The sequence below is a fragment of the Lygodium microphyllum genome, chromosome 3 (genome assembly GCF_053477565.2).
Source record: "Lygodium microphyllum isolate KBCC chromosome 3, Lygodium_microphyllum_v1.1.10, whole genome shotgun sequence".
Taxonomy (NCBI): Eukaryota; Viridiplantae; Streptophyta; class Polypodiopsida; order Schizaeales; family Lygodiaceae; genus Lygodium; species Lygodium microphyllum.
This window is the reverse complement of record NC_141137.1, coordinates 19,901,988-19,922,452: the sequence shown is the minus strand read 5'-3', so window position 1 is coordinate 19,922,452 and position 20,465 is coordinate 19,901,988. Positions and strand designations below refer to the sequence as shown.

At 43.6% G+C, this 20,465-nt stretch overlaps 1 protein-coding gene across 4 annotated transcripts in view; it reads left to right on the top strand.

Annotated features, from left to right (window-relative positions):
- The window catches only part of CEST (death domain associated protein), a 54,016-nt gene extending 34,141 nt beyond the window's left edge, over window positions 1-19,875 (top strand). Inside the window, exons 2-6 of one of the 4 annotated variants that reach the window (XM_087669219.1) lie at window positions 14,393-14,437; window positions 15,269-15,382; window positions 15,487-15,567; window positions 15,646-15,813; window positions 19,486-19,875. In XM_087669219.1, the coding sequence (XP_087525345.1) occupies window positions 14,393-14,437; window positions 15,269-15,382; window positions 15,487-15,567; window positions 15,646-15,813; window positions 19,486-19,500 (423 nt within the window). In that variant the 3' untranslated portion in view covers window positions 19,501-19,875. Of the gene's footprint in view, window positions 1-14,392; window positions 14,438-15,268; window positions 15,383-15,486; window positions 15,568-15,645; window positions 15,814-18,559; window positions 18,939-19,485 lie in introns of those variants that run through there. The other 3 variants (XM_087669216.1, XM_087669203.1, XM_087669210.1) reach the window with 3 other exon arrangements.
- The last annotated feature ends 590 nt before the right edge of the window (window positions 19,876-20,465 follow it).

The following is a 20,465-nucleotide window of genomic DNA, read 5'->3' as shown; positions in this document are numbered from 1 at the left end:
AAAGGTAGACAGAGAGAGAAGACAGCCAATCAAACAGCAAAGAGTGCACGGAAATAGAGTTCATACGCAGTATTCACATGTTGATCACAAAAACACAATGCTGTCAGTCCCAAAATCTGCAAGAAAACAATCAAAAGATGTTGCCCAACAATGGAGAAGTGTTAGATGGTGAAAATGCAAGAAATCTGAGTAAAAAAGCAATAGGGGATAGCAGTCTAAGAGCTGCTAGAGGGTTGCAGTCTGAAAACGTAGATCTTGGGAGAGCTCACATCAACTAACGTTGTAGTAAATGTAGTAAACATAGAAAAATTAGAGGAAAATTTGTATAAGGAACATCGGTAAACAGTCGCCTAATCAGCAAATGAAGAGGAAGTCTTGAAATTAATAGAGAAATTGTAGCAGAAACCTAGATTTTGTACATTAGTATCAAGTCAAAAGTAGTGTAATAATGGAAGCATAGACAAGTATTAAAATAAATTGCTGAACAGAAGGTAGAAGTGAAAGAAAATAAAAAAACACTGCAAAAGAAAATAATGTAGAGATGTACTCGAAAAATGAATCCATATATCAAACACGAAACAATCGCGTACAATAATGAGTCATTGGCTATATGGGCATTGATACCGGTTGCTCTCTCCAATGGAAAGTCCACTTGATGAATGATGATGATTGAGGAGGAGAATGGGCCAACTATAATAAAATAGCAGTTGGCGCTATACATATAAATCACAATAAAATGCCTAAAATAAGGACAAGTATACCCAGTCTCTAATTGGTATGCACTAACTCACACATGAGTTAACAGCCTTGCTAACACCTCTTGCCAAGTCTTCGGCTTAGAGTGTGCTATACAATTTGCCATCAAATAGATAATCTAAATGATGTAGTAGGTGCTAATAGGGTAGCTCTTCTAGGGTTTTCTAGGATGGAATCTAATGAAAGAATTATTGAATCTTGCATGGTTTGTTGGTACTAGTGAGGTAACATGTTGCTAGGAGAGAGCCCTGGGCGCAATGGGTTGCACAATATCCCTCTTATTAAAACTGTCTCTTCGAGTAATGACCTTGTTTATACTGGGATTAAAGAAGTAATATGCTTTTTGCTCGGAATAGTCTACAAAGATCAAGAGATTAACTTGGGACATGAGCTTTTTTATCTAGTCATTAGGAGTTTATGTGTAAGCATGGTACCCAAAGACTCTTAAGGTGGGAAATGAGAGGCCAAGTGCCAAAGAATGCTTCGAATGGAGTTTTTTGAGAGCACGCCACAATTGGACACTAGATAAGGATGTACACTGAAGTGTTAATAACCTCAATCCATAAGCGCTCAGGGAGCTTTATTTTGCAAATCAATATACAGTAAGTCGTATTCATCATTGTCTTGTTCCTATGCTTTATGATTTCATTGTAAGAAGGAGAGTTGATAGAGATGAGTTTGTGAGAAATGCTATGCTTGTGTAAGAACTTGGAAAACTCATGGGAGACAAACTCACCACCATTGTGACTCCTTATAGTATCTATATGGATAACCCCGCTGAGTTTGTATAAAATATGTTACACACCCAAGCAGAAAAATATAGATGTTAGAATTATGCTTTAAGGACACCCACATATATATTGAAAAGTCATCTATAATTAAAAAAAAATACAATGTGTAGGTCATAGCAAAAGAGGTTTCTTGCCCCAATTGAGAAGCTATTGAACATATAAAAAACCTCCAAGTTAAGGGATATAATAGACATTGTCAAGTGTAGTGAGATGAGCGCCGTTTTAGTATCAAACTTGATGTGACCTAGACTTTGGATCTTGATTGAGGAGGTATTTCCAAACCGAATATGCCTAGCTATAGAGGCTTGAGTGAGAAAAATATCTTGGATGGGGTTCATCTGATGTGTGGCTCCACTATCCACAATCCAAGTGGTTGAAGAGCTAATCAGTTAGGTGGACATGGCCTTTCTGGTCACCTTTTTCAGGGGGCAACTTGCGAATGTAAACCAAGCTCTCAACCTCGGATGTCTTTATAAAGATAAGGTGGGCTTGAGGACAGAAGTCCATACAATAGACTAGTCAGACATATTCTGTGGAGTTGAGAACGGTGCCAACTGTGATGGTTGACTAGTGGTTGCGTGGATTTGAGATCTCCACTGTCCTTGTTGTTGCTTGCCACTTTCTTGTTGTGAAGATATGCTAGGGTTTGCATTAAGAAAACACAACATGTACGACTAAGACTGAAACACAAAGACTCAGACAAAGTATGCAAAGCTCAAATCCTAAATGCAAAACACAAAACACAAAACATAAACAAAAAGACAAATACAGAGAGAAAAAACGTTGAAGTGAATGAATGTTGTAAATGAATGTGAGAGTACACAGAATGTCCAAGGGCAGAGTAAAGGAGTATTGGAGAGTGACGTCCAGTAGAGATGAATCTCAAAGTGTTGTGATGATCAATCGGAGAGAAAAAGACTGTGAAACACAGATCCCAATAGATGTTGGAGATGTTGGCGATAGCTGTAGAAGATGGAAAAGGAAGGTGATGACACTTGAAGGTTGCAAATGTAGTCGAGTAGGAGACACTTGGATAATGAGTCGTCTCACCAGTTGCGCCTAGAGTAGTGAAGGCCCAACGCAAGCAACATAAGGTCGTCGGAAGGTGTGGGAGATCACTGCAAATTGTTATCTGGTGGAGTGTCCAAACGCAAGCTCTAGGTAGAAGAGTCAATACGCAGTAAGGAAGAGGACGCCAATAATGGGCGATAACTAGGGAGAAAGATCCCTAGCACTACAAGGATTGATGGAGAAATGGCAACGATTAGGAAGGGTTGACGGCCATGTGGGTGAAGGTTGATGGTTGAAATGTGTATTGAAAAAACAATGCTGAATGGTGGGCAACTTGTCTATTTATAGATGTTAAAGGTGTCCCAAAAATTAGGGTTTTGGGGCACCATTGAAACTCTCTCGAACCATGTACCAAGTTTGCGTTTTTCATTAATTAAGCGTAATTTAGGGCTATTTAAAAATGCTAATTAGTTCTAAAGTGTATTTTAGCTCAATGCTTCCTCTGAGGCTCAAAACTGAGCTTAAAAGGAAAGCGGAGCAATGTTTTTTCCAAGGTGTTCCATCCCAAAGTAGCTAGGGCATATGACAAAGTGTACACGGTGGCTGCCCAATGGCCTATCAAGACTATAGAGACCATGATTATCTTACTAAGGGAGCCCAAGTAGTCACCCTAGAGAAAACTGGGCATCAGACAAAGGGTGCTCTCGTCGATTGCCTAATGGTCTACTAAGCTCTACAAAGGTAGATGTAACCACATTAAACTTTGTTTTTTTTGTGAAAAGTTAATTTTAGGGGTGGCAATAGATCAAGTAATAATGACCCAAAAGACAGGAGTAGAGATGTTACATCTAATACATCACAAAACAATACAAGCTTACCCAACCACTTGAGAATGTTGATGATGAGAGAAAGGTGATGAAGAATCCTAGAAAGAAGGATGGTGGTGTGAGCTGCCGATGGAAACTGCTTAGGATCTGTCTAGTGGTGCTTTGTATAGTATGCTACATGCTGAAGAATGCTCATGTAGCAGGAAACTTGGGCAGTGTCCCTTGTGGAGAAATTGTTCACTTGTGCAGGTGCCTAGCACAAAGATGATGAAATCATGCAATGGAGAGAGGTACAATAGGGGGGAGAAGGCAAATGTTGAAGACAAGTGTCGAAACTTGTAGAATATTAAGAAGGATAGGAATCTCGTTTCAACCTAGATGTTGATGCTGAAGAAGGAAGAGGAGCTTGAGGATGTCAACCTTCTTGTGGTGTTGAGAACTACGTGGATGAAAATAATGAAGCATCTCTACTAGAAGAGTAAGAATAAAAGACACTACCATGATAGTATCAAGAGAGATGTTGCACAATTCGGCACGGAAGGGGAAGTCTCCATGTTGGTAGAAGAGTAAAACTCTAAGTAGATGTAACCATGAAAGAAACAATGTGCATCTCTTGTCTCTAGCGCAAGAAGAATTGGTGCAAGCTTGTATGTTAGTCCTACATTGAAATACAAATTTTGTAAAAGAGAGCAAAATCTGCAAGCACAGAGGTGAGTAGTGAGATGCTTCAAAAAATAAAATTGAAAATGAAAAAAAACAAAGCTAAGTGCAACACAATGAGTACGTAAGTATGCACCGGAAGTCTAACAAGGGAGAGATTGAGTTTGTGGGCACCATCTTATATGGCGAGGCGGGAAAGGGTCCTAGAAGGTGCAATGGATGTCCTAGGAATGGATGCATAAAGTGCAATATGTAACTCACTAGCAAATCAATCAGCCAATCCTTTAAGAATAGTAAAGGAGATAGGCGGCTAAGATTGTCTGCATGCCACATATCCAATAGCCATTGGGGCAGATGGAGCAGATAGTGTAGTATCGGGAAGTGTAGCCCCACTAGACTGGCTAGCGGGAGTGGAGGCAGTCCTTGCAGTCTGTGGTGGTTTTCTAGGAGGAAGACCTGTTAGAGATCAGATCAGGTCAGCAGGGCAGGCCTGGTGCAGTCGGACTGCACAGTCGGACTGCCAGTCCGACCTGCAGCAGCCAGCCGGCTGCATTAAATGCAGCCGGCTGGCTATTTCTGGCGCCCTCTTTTGCCCCGTTTCTCGGCTATTTATACCCGACATTCTTAGCAGTCTGGAACACTTCTCTGCTCGCAGATTACAGACCGGTGACGCGCAGATTCTGTCTCTGTTCACAGATTTCAGACAGTAGACAGTGCAGACTGCAGCGGACTTCGACGTGGACAGCAGGTTGCATCGTCGAGGTGGAGACACGCAGTCCAGCGCACTGCGCCCGTGTATATATCTGCATATCTTTGTATTCAGCATTCTTTATACAGCAGATCTTCATCGTCCACTGTCTCTTTCTCTCTCTTCTCTCTCTGCGTTCTCTCTCTCTCAGTCCTACGCTTCCGCACCGCTGCACTCTGACATGGTATCAGAGCAGTGTTTGAGGGCTGACTGAGCGCAGAATCAACCTGAAGAGGAGTTTCCATCGCGACACAAATTTGCGTTTTTTGCGTTTAAGGGCAGACAGGAGGGCTGCGCCTTGGAACAAGGCTGAAACGAGTGTGGGCGCACAGGAAAGGAGTACAGGTGGTGGATTTGCTGCTGTTTACTGCTGTTTGACGCGGAGGAAGTTTGAGTTTTCAGCCTACAAGTGCAGGTTTTGCTTTTTCATCGCCTCCGGCGGGTGAAGAAGCTTCAGGACGCGGAAAAGCCTTAGCAGGCTGAGTTTTCCCTGTCAGAGGGGGCTGCTTTTGCGTTTGTGAAGGCATTGCAGGTGAAGATGTCTACAGAGATTGACTTGGAGTTCCAGGCGATTATGGACCGGAAGGTGCCTGTCTTACCGGCTCTTCCTGCAGATCAGAAGCTCGACGGCGACAACTACCGCATTTGGCGCGTCATGATGTTGGCCATCCTTGAGTCCTATGATTTGGCGGAGTTGGTACAGGAGGAGATTGACCGGCCCTCGGTAAGAGATGAGTCCAAACTCTCTTCCGATGCTCGTGCGGAGTTGGCCAAGGCCCAGTCTCATTGGGACAAACTGAATGCCAGGATTCGATCCTTTCTTTTTCTATCATGCACTACAGCCGTGATCGCTCACATCGAGCACTTGACGGTGGCTCGGGAGATATGGCTGGAGCTTGATCAGATGTACAATTGGATGACCCTAATGAAGCGGGTTTCTTTGGAGGTACAGATGCGGACCTTGTTCGTAAATAAGTCTTCTTCGCTCTGGGAGCACATTAACAAGCTAAGGCAGCTTCAGATGCAGGTTCAGAATGCGGGGAAGCCGATTTCCTCCGAAGACATGGCGATCACACTATTGTTCCAGTTGCCGCCACGATTCGGTACATTTTACTCTGCCCTTATTGCTTTGGGGCGAGAGTCTACTCTTCGGTGGGAAGAGTTGGTTCCTATGGTCTTGGACCAAGAGGAACAGTTAAAGGGACAGAATGCTTCCAAGTCGGAGGCGCTGACAGGTCAAGCCTCTCAGAAGAAGGGGAAGGACCAAAAGAAGAAGAAGGGGGATAACAAGTCCAAGAAGGACAAGGACAAGGACAAGGACAAAGACTCCACATGCCATATTTGTGGAAAGACTGGCCATTGGAAGAAGGATTGCCCTGACAAAGACACGAAGGACACCAAGAAGGACGCCAAGGATTCTGGAGCGATGGCTGCACCCTCATCAGCTGCATTTCTTCATCTAGCTGTCATTGAGGACGCTTCACCTAATGCTTCTGATGCTGCGATGACGGCTCCCCAGGCTTGAGAGTGGATTGTTGATAGTGGTGCCTCACGGCACATGACTCCTTCATCAGATGGTGTTGCCCAGTTGCGACCCTCGCGTGGGCAGATTCTCATTGGAGACAGCTCTTCAGTTTCTGTTGCAGGTCGGGATAAGATGCAGCTTATTCCGGATGGACGAGGTGGTAGCCATACCTCAGAGGTTTTGCATGTACCAGGATTAGGGTACCATCTCCTTTCAGTTCATAAGCTTTGCTCCCTTGGTCTTCTGGTGGAGTTTGACAGTACTACGGTGCGAGTCCTTGATCGTGGATCGAGGAAGGTTCTCTCATCCGGATATGAGGAGAACGGCATTTACAAACTAAAGTCTTCCACCGCCCTCTCTACTCTTCTTCTTACCTCTCAGTCACAGTCAGAGTTATGGCATGCTCGGTTTGGTCACCTGAACTATGACTATCTTCGGAGGGCGTCATGTGGACAGCTTGTTCGAGGGTTGCTGGATAAAGTGGTGAGCCAGCAGCCATGTGTCTCCTGCATATGGGGGAAGCAGCATCAGGATGCCATTCCCCACACAGCTTCGCGGCGGTCTACTTTACCGATGGAGCTAGTATCTACGGATCTATGTGGCCCTATGAGGAATGAGTCCCTGCGTGGGAGCTCGTACTTCATGCTGATCGTGGATGACTACAGCAGGATGACATAGGCCTATTTTTTGGCACTAAAGTCAGAAGCTTTCTCGCACTTCAAGGATTGGCTTCTCTTTGAGGAGAACCGATCAGGCCGGAAGTTAAAGACCTTGCGATCCGACAAGGGAGGTGAATTTGTGTCTAATGAGTTTGCTCGGTTTTGTGCAGATAGAGGAATTCACCAGGAGTTTGCCAATGCCAACACTCCTCAAGAAAATGGTATTCTTGAACGGAAGAACCGCAGTGTGATCGAGATGGCGTGCACCATGATGGAGCACCGACAGACCCCTCAGGTTCTGTGGGTCGAGGCTGTGGCTACTGCAGTCCACATCCTTAATCGATCCCCTACTTCGGCCGTGGAAGGGATGACCCCATTTGAGGCTTATTTTGGGACGAAGCCAGATGTTTCTTACTTTCGGGTCTTTGGGTGTGATGCCTATGTTCACGTTCCCAAGGCTCACCGTGATAAATTTGAAGCAGCTTCTCGAAAACAGGTATTTGTTGGCTACAGCTCCCAGTCCCAAGGCTACCGACTGTATAATCCCGTCAAGCGGGATGTGTACACTAGCCGTGATGTGTGGTTTGTGGAGGTTCCGGCTACTTCAACGGGTGAGGAGCATCCCGTTCTTGGAGATCCAGGGGAGAGTTGGGCTCCTTCGACAGTCCCACTGGAGCCCGTGCCTTTTGATTATGATTCTGTTTCTGACACAGAGTCTACTGTTCCACCGGACACCTCCGAGGAGTTACCGCCGGTGGATATTCCAGAGTCTTCTGCTGATGGAGAAAGACGAGGGGAGGTTCGGCCTCCTCCTCGCTGGGCCCGTGACACACTCCGTGATTCAGGGATCGAGGGGGTTTTTGAGGAGTGGGGACCGCAGGATGGTCCGCGGCGGTCACGGAGGCACCAGGCACATTCTACGGAGCTTGTCTGCTCCAACTATTGTTTGATGACCCGTGTTATGCAGGATCGAGAGCCCACCTCCGTGAAGGAGGCTTTACAGTCCGCACCATGGAAGAAAGCTATGGAAGTCGAGTTGGAGGCTATTGAGAGGAATGGCACTTGGTCACTCGTGTCTCGCCCCCCGAAGAAGAAGGTGATTGGAGTCAAGTGGGTCTTCAAGACCAAATACCTAAGCGATGGTACTTTGGATAAGCACAAGGCTCGCCTTGTTGCTAAAGGTTTTGCACAGCGCCCAGGGATTGATTGTCATGACACTTTTGCCCCCACAGCTCGTATGGCGACCATTAGAGCTGTTCTTGCTTTGGCTGGCCATAGGAGATGGCCTGTTTATCAGTTGGATGTGAAGTCGGCCTTCCTCAATGGTGATTTGAAGGAGGAGATCTATGTTGAGCAGCCTCCTGGCTTTGGTTCTTCAGATGGGAAAGTCTACAGGTTGAAGAAGGCCTTGTATGGCCTCAAGCAGGCTCCGCGTGCATGGAACGAGAAGATTGATTCGTTCCTCCAATCTCAGTTGGGATATCGGCGGTCGAAGGCCGATCCGCAGCTGTATGTTCACACTTCCGAGGATGGTTGTGTGCTGTTTGTATTATATGTTGATGATTTGATTGTCACAGGTGATGCTGCACAGCAGGTCCAAGAGACGAAGTCAGCTTTACATCGGACATTCGAGATGACGGACTTGGGTCTACTCCATTTCTTTTTGGGCCATGAGATTTATCAGTCTCAGAGGGGGATCTTTATCTCTCAACAGAGATATGTACACGAGCTCTTGGTGTCTTTTGAGATGGAGGATTGTCGGGCCCTATCTACTCCTATGGATCCGAATTGGAAGGCCACTTCCCATTCAGCTTCTCCTTTGGCGGATGCGTCCCGCTATCGACAGTTGATTGGGTCCTTGATTTGGCTTCTCAACACGAGGGTTGATCTATGTTTTGTTGTTGGACTTTTGGCAGGGTTCATGAGTGAACCTAAGACGGTGCATTTGCAGGCTGCTCAGAGGATACTTCGGTATTTGAGGGGGACGTCTGATTTAGGGATTCATTACCCCGCAGGCACAGATGGTTCAGATCTTGTACTTGCAGGTTGGAGCGACTCGGATTGGGCCGGTGACGTGGACCACAGGCGGTCTACTACAGGTTACTGTTTTACTTTGGGTGCAGGTGTTATTTCATGGAGTAGCAAGAAGCAGCCCACGGTAGCCCTTTCGTCTACTGAGGCGGAGTATCGGGCCGCGTCTTCCACCACATGCGAGGTTGTGTGGCTTCGGAGATTATTAGAGGAGCTTGGGTGCCCCCACACTCGTCCTACATTGTTGCGATGTGACAATGAGAGTTGCATTGCCTTGGCAAGGAACCCTGTTTTTCATGCCCGGATGAAGCACATTGAGATCCAGTATCACTTCATCCGAGAAAAGCTTCTGGATGAGTCCATCACTGTGGAGTATTGCAAGACGGAGGACAATCTTGCGGATTTGTTTACGAAGGCACTTCCTCAGGCTCTACTTCGGAGACATTCCAGATCCCTCAGGTTTCTGCCCTGCCCAGGCTCTGAGAGGGGGTGTTAGAGATCAGATCAGGTCATTAGGGCAGGCCTGGTGCAGTCGGACTGCACAGTCGGACTGCCACGTGGCAGTCCGACCTGCAGCAGCCAGTTGGCTGCATTTAATGCAGCCGCCTGGCTATTTCTGGCGCCCTCTTTTGCCCCGTTTCTCGGCTATTTATACCCGACATTCTCAGCAGTCTGGAACACTTCTCTGCTCGCAGATTACAGACCGGTGACGCGCAGATTCTGTCTCTGTTCACAGATTTCAGACAGCAGACAGTGCAGACTGCAGCGGACTTCGAGGTGGACAGCAGGTTGCATCATCGAGGTGGAGACACGCAGTCCAGCGCACTGCGCCCGTGTATATATCTGCATATCTTTGTATTCAGCATTCTTTATACAGCAGATCTTCATCGTCCACTGTCTCTTTCTCTCTCTTCTCTCTCTGCGTTCTCTCTCTCTCAGTCCTACGCTTCCCCACCGCTGCACTCTGACAAGACCTTGGGCCTCAGTATGATACTTCTTGTCTATATGGCCCAACCTTTGGTAGTGTGTGCAAAATCTATTTTTCTTAGGAATTTGTTGCCAAAAGAGATATGTTTCTTTGATTCCGTTAGAGGAAGCGGTGTCAACTTTGTTTTGGGTTGCCTTCCAATCTTGCAAGTTCTTGCCATTGCTGGTTCTGCCTCCTAATGAAGAGGCAACCAGTCCTTGTCGCTCTCAATGGATGTGTGTGGTCTTTTTGTGGACTTGATTGTAGAGCCGTGTGTAATGCAAGAATTGACACTCAGACTTGCGAAAGGTTGGTAATCTAGGGAGTGAGATAATGTGTTGGATAAAATGGAAGTATGTACCGGATAACTTGTTAAAAAAGAATGTGACGTGATCGCTGTCTGATTTTGGGGAGCCAATAGTGGCAAACTTGGTAGTTACTCAGCTAACTTAGATCATTCTCTTCCTTAATAAAAAAAACTCTTGAAGCTGAAAATCGAGATTGATACATTGAGTGCGATCTTGAGCCGCATAGTGGTCAATGAGATGACTTCAATGCTTAGATGCGAGGGGAAAATGTTGTAATTGAAAGTGAAACTCAAGAAGCAACCCTTGTATTAACTCAACATTTGCCATGGCATTGCGGACTCTCCATTGACGGATATGATCAGGGTGAGCTAATCGAGGGTCTGCTCAGTATCAACGATGAGTCTCAAAGTCCGTGAGATTCAAGCACTTGCTGCATAAAGTTCGACCAAGTGGTGAAATTGGGCATGTTAAAACATGTCTTATCCGTGAAGGCATTCTTGGCCGTTCCAACAGGAGTGGGAGTGCTAGGAGATTGAGGTGTGTAATGGGGGTAGGGTGTATAGGGGGGATAGGTTGGGCAAGTGGAGTACACTTGGGAAAGAATCCTAGAGTGCTCACCATGCATACGAGAAGTGTGCATAGCGGATCCAAATGTGGGTAAGGGTTTTGACTCATACGACTTAAAAGGGTTATATGAACTTGATAGAAGGCTTGGCTGAGATAAACGAGATGGACTGCCAGACGCGTTGAATGTCATGGTTTCTCCAAGATCAGAGAGGTGACTAGTTTGACCAATCGATCCAGATGGAGTAGTAGCACTCGTTGGAGAAGTGTAAACTGAACTGTATGTGATGCATAAGTACTTCTCAAACTCTTCATTTGTAAGGTGACTAAAATGAGAAGAAAAAGACAGTAGAGGTGAAGATGTGTCTACCTCCTCCTCCAGACCATAATACCTTCTTAGAGTCTCCAATGATGGAGAAGCCTGATAGGGCATCATAGGATCTTTAGAAGAAGGTGCCTAAGACATTATGCATCAGAATCAAGTCCCATGTGAGTCTCACACATAGTTGTGGAAGATGGAAGAGGAAGGTGGAGGCATGAGAAGGCCGCAAACGCAATTGAGTAGGAGACGCTTGGATGATGAGGAGTGTTGCCAGTTGCTACCTAGAGTGATGAAGGCCAAACATAGGTAGCAGAAAGTCATCGGAAGATGTGGGAGATCATTGCCAACTATTGCTTGGTGGAGGAGTGTCCAAATGCAAGCTGGAGGAGGTAGATTGTGTGTTGGCGATGGCAGAAGAGTCCAAACACAGCAAGGAAGAGGGCACCAGTAATGGGCGACAGCTAGAGAGGAAGGCGGCAGGCACTGTAAGGACTGATGGGAAGGAGTGATAGCAGTCACGAAGGGTAGATTGCCACGTGGGTGAAGGATAATGGCTGAAATCTGCACTGAAAGAATAAGCTTGAATGGTGGGTGGCTTGTCTATTTATAGATGTTGAAGGATGCCCCAAAAAATTAGGGAGGGCACCAGTAATGGGTGACAGCTAGAGAGGAAGGCGGCAGGCACTGTAAGGACTGATGGGAAGGAGTGATAGCAGTCACGAAGGGTAGATTGCCACGTGGGTGAAGGATAATGGCTGAAATCTGCACTGAAAGAATAAGCTTGAATGGTGGGTGGCTTGTCTATTTATAGATGTTGAAGGATGCCCCAAAAAATTAGGGAGGGCACCAGTAATGGGCGACAGCTAGAGAGGAAGGCGGCAGGCACTGTAAGGACTGATGGGAAGGAGTGATAGCAGTCACGAAGGGTAGATTGCCACGTGGGTGAAGGATAATGGCTGAAATCTGCACTGAAAGAATAAGCTTGAATGGTGGGTGGCTTGTCTATTTATAGATGTTGAAGGATGCCCCAAAAAATTAGGGTTTTGGGGGAACATTGAAACTCTCTTGAACTATGCACCAAATTTGTGTTTTCCATTAATAAAGCGTGTTTTGGGGCTGGTTAAAAATTCTAAACAGCTGTAAAGCATATTTTAGCTCAACATCTGTCTCCGTTGTTGGGGATTGCCTTGAGATTGAGGGGTGAGTTTTTGATTTTTGGGCTTTGGTTGTGTGCCTCTAGCCTTTGAGCGATGTTTATCGTCAAAATGACTAGCCTTTTGACCATGTTGGAAGTACCTATTTTCCTTAGACACATTGTGCCATCCTAGTTTGAGAAAAGACTGGGTGTTTCCTTGTGATTTCCTGTTTTGATTTGGTTTTGAGCCTTCTTGCCTTTTCCTTTTTGTCCTTTTTGAGAAGTGGTGACAAGAGCCCCTTGTTAAGAGTGATGTTATGAAATTGATCCAATAACCGAATGTAACATAGTAGTTGATACTTAAATTCATAAAATGTGGACAAAGTAGGCCGTGAGATTGCTTGTTGAATGAAATTGAAATATTTATTTGGAAGTTTATTCAAGAACAATGTGACCTTGTCATTAATGATTAGGGGACTTGGGAGCCACTGAAGTGGAGATATCAGTGAGTACTTACCGATATTCAGTTAGCTTGATCTTTAGGTCATCCCAGTTTAGAATCTTAAATTTTTGGAGCTGATGGTCAAGATTAATACGAGGGGTCCTATCCCGAGGCGCATTGTCACCAGGTGGTGATACTTTTTTACAGTTGCTTTTCTTATTTACTTATATAAATATTTTGTTTTTCTTTTCTTTTGTTGTTGTTGCTTTTTACCCCTATAGTTCTCTTGGAATAAGTGGAATCTTTGCATAGCCAGAAGAGGCAGCCATTGGGACAAATTGGACTAATGGTTTGTTCGAGCCTTAGGACGAATTCCATATTGAATGGGCACAGGAATGCAGGAATCACCATCCCTAAAATTTAGGGAGTTACTATTTTTGGACCCTAGAATCTGTTCATGTCATTGTCTTCGTTTTTACAGGAGGATTAATTCTCTGGTCTGTGCCAATGTCAAATTTTGCACCGATCATAGAGAATTTTAGATCGGAAGGTTTAAACGGGAAAATTGTTACACGTATGCCATGTGGCACAAATTCCCGAGAGAGAGAGAAAGAGAGAGAGAGAGAGCATTAAAAAAAAAAACGTAATAGGCATAAGGGACAGATGGGAGAATGAAGTTTGGAGGAGCTGAGGGCAGATTGCTGCAAGAAAAATCAGCCATGGAGAGTACTTCTACGTCTCTGACTCAAGCACGGAGGTAGAGCTTGCTCCCTCTGATCATTTCTCTCTCTATTCTCAGAAGAAATGCTTTGCATGATGGATTGATTCCATCGAAGGTACAATTCTGTGTTTTCTCTGCTCATGCTGAATAAGAACAGTGAACTCAGCACATGCTAAATCATAAGAATAGCGAACTCTGATCATGCTGAATAAGAATAGTGAACTCTGCACATGCTGAATAGTAAGAACAGTGTGCTGGGCAGTAAGAACAGTGAATTCTGCACATGCTGGACAGTAAGGGATGTTGATCTGGACATGCTGTACTGTTCCTATGCAGCTGGGATTTACTTAGAAGAGATGAAACCAACTGTTCACAGGTTATGTATTTTGGAACATTACTATTTTTGTAATTTTCTACTTTTAATCAATAAAGAAATACTGAGAGGGGCGCCGGTCTTCGGGGCCAATCTGGTGTTGAGCGAGGGAGAGAGGTCTCTGTTTATGTGTGTGTATGTAAAGTCCAGGTGTAAATTGAAGGAACTACTGCTTTATGTGAGTCATAGACCGGTTGCACGCATAGTGGTCCCATCGCTTAGATTCAAGATCATAAAACCATTGATTTTGAAATTGCATTAATTAAGGGGATTGGATGCAGTTTGCCATTTCCAATAGCTATAACATGCCTTTCCATATATACACTTGTGGATTTAAGTCTCACACAAGGGTATGGTTTGTGTCTCAAAACCTTCTGAAATTTGATGTACTGAACTTCTGCTCGTTATGTAGGCTGTCATTTGACAGTTTGTGCTTGTCAAAACACATGGAGGGACATTAAGCTGTGCACAAGCCATTTGTGATACTCGTGGTGTAATGTGACTTTTAAGTGTCGCTTTATGACATGATCAATGCTATTTTCTTTTTTGTAGGTTTTGGATCTTTTGAAGGAGAAACGAGATATGCCCTTAAATGAGGTTCGTTACCTTTTTTTGTGTGCTTGTTTGCTACAGCAAAGTGTGGGTGTCTTAACAATTCAGTTTTACTGAACATATTTTACTTGGAACAAATTGGCAGCTATACATGGTGCGGCAGTGTAATTGAGAGGGCCATTGTTCTTGTCTAATCGTCTCCTTGGTTTTCAGTAGACTCTAGAACTGTCATCGTGACATTTTCTATCTGAGAGTAGACAAAGCATAAAGGAATGCAGGTTGTTAAACTCATGGGATCAATATAAAATGATGGGAATTTTCAGGAAGTAAGCTTTTGCAGCAGTGTTCCGGGTATAGAATGATGGATTTCAAATTTATGCATGGTGAAGCAGCAGAAACTTCTAATTTTTAGCAAGTTGGGAACTGTTAAAATGAAACACTTCCTTTTAACTTGAGGTTTTGGTTAGGAGGTGGGAGGAGGAAGGGGAGTTGCTTTTGGAAGGGGGAGGTGAGAGTTTGGATGATTTAAATGAAGTGCAGGATAAAGGAAAAGGGAGCCAGTAGCAGATTGCACATGCCTGGGAGGCCTGTGATGAGTTACTGCAGCTAATGACCCATTCTGTAGCTTTTCCTGACTTTTATGGTGCGGGATGTGTTTGCAAGACATTTAATGATGAAAGTCTCCTGGATTACTAAGCCCATCAATAACCTCTGCAACAGCATAGCTTTGAAGTTTGAGAAAGACAAAAATTAAGCAACTGCTAGGTTTCAAATCATTGTTGAATTCTTAAGTTATGATTCAATGTCTGTATTTTCCTCCTGTGACTTTGGTTTACATGTTCAGTTAAGATGTGTTCTATATGTGCTAAAAAGTAGGTAAGGCTGACTATAGCCATGGAAGACCCTATTGAAGAGGAACAAAGAGAGGAGTATGGCGTAGAAAGTGAACGGGGATGTTCGAGAGAAGATATGGCAGCTGCTCTTGTGGATGTAAGTTCTTTCTAATGAAGACAGTGAGAGTGTGCTAATTCACGTTTCTGCTTTAGTGACTCTACTCTGTGCTGTTCATAAGGCTTCATGCTTGTTGTTTAAAGGTTTATGAAGGCAGAATACCTGCTGATAGGCTTGTCCTTCGGGAACTTGCAAAGGAGATGATGAGTTGGCCTAACCTTGAGGTAATATGTTCGGGTCATTACTGTAGGAATTGCTAACAAAACAGCAGCTTATGAGGACAAGGCACACTATCTTTGCAGGAAGAAGCAGAAATGTCAAGCAATCCTGCAGTCTCACCTTATGCTAGGACCACAGATACGGGTGTTGACCCAAGAATTGTTGCCCAAAAGGCCAAACTGGACTGGGATGCTGCAGCAGAAATTCAGCCTGGAGAGGAGGCCGATGATGTGACTGTGCCACCTGTTGTGGTAAGCAGACTGCAGCATTTTTTAGGCATCTCTCATGTTCATCTGACTCATGATGACATATTTGTTGTGGTATTTAAAAATGCCTTTTTCCTATGCCCTCCTTTTTCTGGTGTGCATCACTTCTGCCATGTATTCTCTGTATGCTTACCTTGATTTCGTGGTAATGTTTGCTGCTTTTTGTTAATTGTGGGTTCTTTCATGATCGCTTTATTAGATATGACAGGAGGTCCGAGGAGGGCATATTTAACTCATCTATTGTTTCCCCTTAGATAAGACACACACCCAAAAAACCATAAGAGGAGCACCTCCCCTCTGAATATTAGTTAAGAGGCAGGCAGGGATCACATTGGCATATTTAACTCATCTATTGTTTTCCCCTTTGATAAGACACACCCAAACAACCATACAAGGGGCACCTCCCCTCTGAATATTAGCCGAGAGGTAGGCAGGGATCACATTGGCATGTTTCCTTTATGCTAATAGCTATCAAGCTGAAGCAACAACAAAGCTCAACTGCAGTGCATCCCTCCTTGGTGGCCCTACAAAGGAGGACCAACAATCTGGCAAGAGCCCAGACTCACACAAAGACATCATGTGAACATAGGTGTCCAACCAAGTGATGCACCTAGCGAGACATGAACCCACAACCTCACAATTATGAGTGGACGTGTTTACAGCTAGGCCATCACACAGTTGTATATGCTAGAATTAGTGCAATCTATGTTTTTTGGAAGCTGATGGTAACATGGTAATAGTTTAGTCTTGTTTCATGAGAGAAGAGTTCAATAACTGAAATTAATTGGGAAAATGGAGAGCTTGCAGTTGGCATTTACTAGCAACTAACTTTTTCTGTACCTTTTGGGGTAATCTAGATGAGGTCCAGCTTTGATGATATATCTTGTTTGTGGGCATGCCAAATGTCTAGAAGCAAGGGCTACTTTATTTTGTTACTAACAGACCAATGATATACAAATTGGTATCTTAGATACCACATAGACTCAAGGATGTTCTACATGGGGATTGCATATACCCAATATGGCTTCCTTTTTGGTAGACAAACAATTGGTAACATTGCCAATGTGGACTGTAGTAGTGGGAATTGGGTATGCCCAATATAAACATTGGGACGTGATTTTAATGGAAGTGGACATAGTTTAAGCTGTTGATACCTGCATTGGGATCTATAGTACAAGTTGTGTCAAGAATGGGCTTTGGACAAAGAATTCAAAGAATCATCTATTAGCTATCTCAAGATGAAACCACCCAATGATTATTGGCAATGAGCTTTTAAGACATGAAAATTGGGCATGTAACTTTTGTCTATGTGTCTGTGGCATAACCCCAAACATTTGCGCTTACAACCCTCGCGTAGCAGGCTGAAAACCAGCAGCATAGTTCTGTAGTATTCCATGACTATGTGGAGCACTAGCGAATCACGATAGCTTGGAACACTGGACCGCTGCCAAAGTACCTTGGAATTGTGAAGGTTGGGAAATAGTTAGCTGTCCGAAAATGCACGCTAAAAAAACATTGGTTTTGCCCATGCAAGTTGCCAATCCGACCCAGAATGGATTGTTGCAATGTAGCTCCTTGTGTGTTTGGCATACCCGAGTTGCTGCTTGTATCCTTCCATTGCTCATCAGTACAACTGTTTCTTGGTTGGGGATCATGTTATTGTGTTGTCTAAACTGTGTTTCACTAGAGAGTTCTTTCCTCTGCTGTTTTTAGAATGTTAGGATTTGGAGTGTTCCACTCATTATTGTACCCAAAGTATCATGTCCTTTGAGTTGAACCAGACAGAGAGGAAAAGGAAAGGGGCTAGGCCTTTGGCTCTGAAAGTAACTAAATATTGAGCCAAGTTTAGTGAGTGCAAAACTGGAATTTTGAGAGCCCTAGCTGTACAAGGGATGGAGGAACTTGAATGTACAAGAGTGGGACCTGCTGTTGACAGCAGTAACCTGGGAAAGCTGAAGTCGAGATTTGAAACGTAAGAGTGCAAGAGCTGGATGCAATCATGGGAGTGAGAGTAAATGCAAACAGAGGAGGAAGTGAAATCTGCCAGCCTTTCTTTAGGCCAGGATGTATGGAGTTCAACCAATCTGTCTGGGTCTGATTTGCCATGTGACAATTTGTCTGCCATCTTACTGCTGCCTGTTATGTTTGCCTCTACGATTGCCTGTCGGCTACTATTTCACTGCCTGCCTGCCTGTCCATCCAACCATACCAGCATATGCTACATCATGAGCTTCTATATTATCAAGGCTGATGCTGGTCAAAGCAGGGCTAAAGAACTGAGCAATGCAAACAGTTAGGCAATAAGTCATCAACTAGGAAAGCGCCCTTCACCAAGCATATCGGGAGAGGTTCTTTGTTTGGGTGGCAACATGTGACCACATGCATACACCTGTCCATTATTGTGTGACCCTGAACTGCGTAGATGCCAGGAGATTAGGCTTCTATATGGTTAAAGCAAACATAAATGTTTGTTAACGTTATATAATTATCTAGATGTTGTAGATACAGTTTTATACATTATTATTGATTTCCATACAATGCTGCCCAAATCAAAAGGTGGACAACTATTTTCTCAGTGGAATGCCATGGAATATATTGTCAGCGTTCAAAAGTGAAAATTTAAAATAGGTAAAGCTAATCCACATACAGTGAAAATTATTAATTTATTCATGTGAGAGAGAGAGAGAGAGAGAGAGAGAGAGAGAGAGAGAGAGAATTGACTGTTATGCAGGGTTTCAGTGCTTTGTATCTTATAAGTGCTATACCCATTCTGATTGGAGTTGGAGTTGTGGCAATTCTATATTTCAATTCCTTCCGCTGAGACACAGCATATAACCAACCTATGAAAGTGGACCAGAATTTTTCACATGCATGTTTTGAATGCCTCTGTTGTAAGTTCCTGTTCAGGTGAATAGAGGCATTTCTCCTGCTCTGCACATGAGTGTCAGTGCTGGCCTCGTACACAATCAATGGTCGATTGCCTTCTGAGATGAAGCTATTGCTTGCTTCATTTTGTGCAATGAAATTCCCATGCAAAAATCTACAACATTGTGTTGTCTATGTAGAAAGAAACCATATGGGTTTATACATATTAATGAGTTCTTCATAACCATCTGGTGAGGTTCATAGAAAAGCTCCAGAAGTGTTAGATTAAGCATGGGGAAAATGCTTTTAATGTTCGTAGACATCTTCAAGTGCACATGGCAGGTAATGCATGAAATCTCCTCTCTTCTTTTTTCTCGGAAGGCCCACAACCACCTTCTAGACAAATCCTTGAATTGAATCACATCGAACAAGTTTTTGAGTATATTTGCTCTTTTTTAAGAATGAGCTAGGCATTTAGACAAGTTGAATCACATTGAACAACTATTTTTGGTGGCTGTCAAGAAAGAGCAAGGCATTAGTGTAATGTTGCATTTATATGGTAAGAGTTACTTCGTATGATTGTAAGACGAAAAGCCTCAATCTTTGATTCGCCAATTGTTTTGAGAATATGTACTAGCATTTGGAGAGTTTGCGTTAGCATTTATGTGCGCTGAGTCATGCTGAGTGTGCTGCTACGTATCAATTGTTCATGCCGTGCGCATCAATACCTTTCTTTCAATATGAAGTATTTCTAGGTGTCAAATACTCTCATGTATGAACCAAATCTTCTAGTTGACCTGTTGTTGACAGGTGGAAGGTACTCCTAGGTGAAGTACCAGTGTTTGCAGAGTACTCCCAAGTGAAGTACTATCAACTGCAAAGCAGTGAATTCCGACTATAAAATGCTTCCTGTTCATGAAAAAATTGGTAGCAGATACACAGAACTGTTTACGTTAAGCAATGACAGATTGTGGATTGACTCACACCCATATATGTAGAGATTCTCTAAAGTTTATTACCATAAACCTCTTCCTTCAGAAGGTTTAGAGAGAGCCACTGCTCTCACACGAACATATATGAAACTGTTAGCATCACTTGGAACACGGTTTAGAGATTATGTTTTGCACATTTGTCTGCTATAGCCATACTAGTTTGGATTAAAAAATAAAAGTCTAAATGACTAGGAGGAACAAATGTACCATGAATCTATCTAAGTATTTCTCAAAGTTAGGTCTCGAAATAGCTAATTCATGTAGGTTAACGTTTGTATAAGAATGGTAACACATAAATATCATGTCTTAACATTCACATTATATTTAAATGCGATAGTGTGTCGAGTTCAGGAGACTACTAGAACCACAATTTAATTTAGTAAAGTGAGACATCAAGTGGGAGTTTTGTCAAACTTTTTGTTGTGCATGATATTTGTGAAAGATGGATTTTTAGGTGAAAGATAGATTTAGTGCTTATGAGCTTTGCAGTTGCGTTTTAGTTGTTAGATAATTTTTGTCATTGTTTAATAGTTCGTCCACCTCATCATTGGCCGTGCATTTTAGCTTGTCAATCTTGTATACATTAGTCACTTGGAAAGTGCATGCTTCACTTTTTGGTTGAAATTTTATGCTTCAATAGACGAAGGGTTAAATACCCTTTATACATTTGGTCTAAAATTTCTCACATTTGTTCTCTTTCTCCATACTTAAGCAGATAGATCCAAAGGTTGGAACCTTAGATAAGTAATCTACTTATTATCTAGTATGTATGCACTTGGA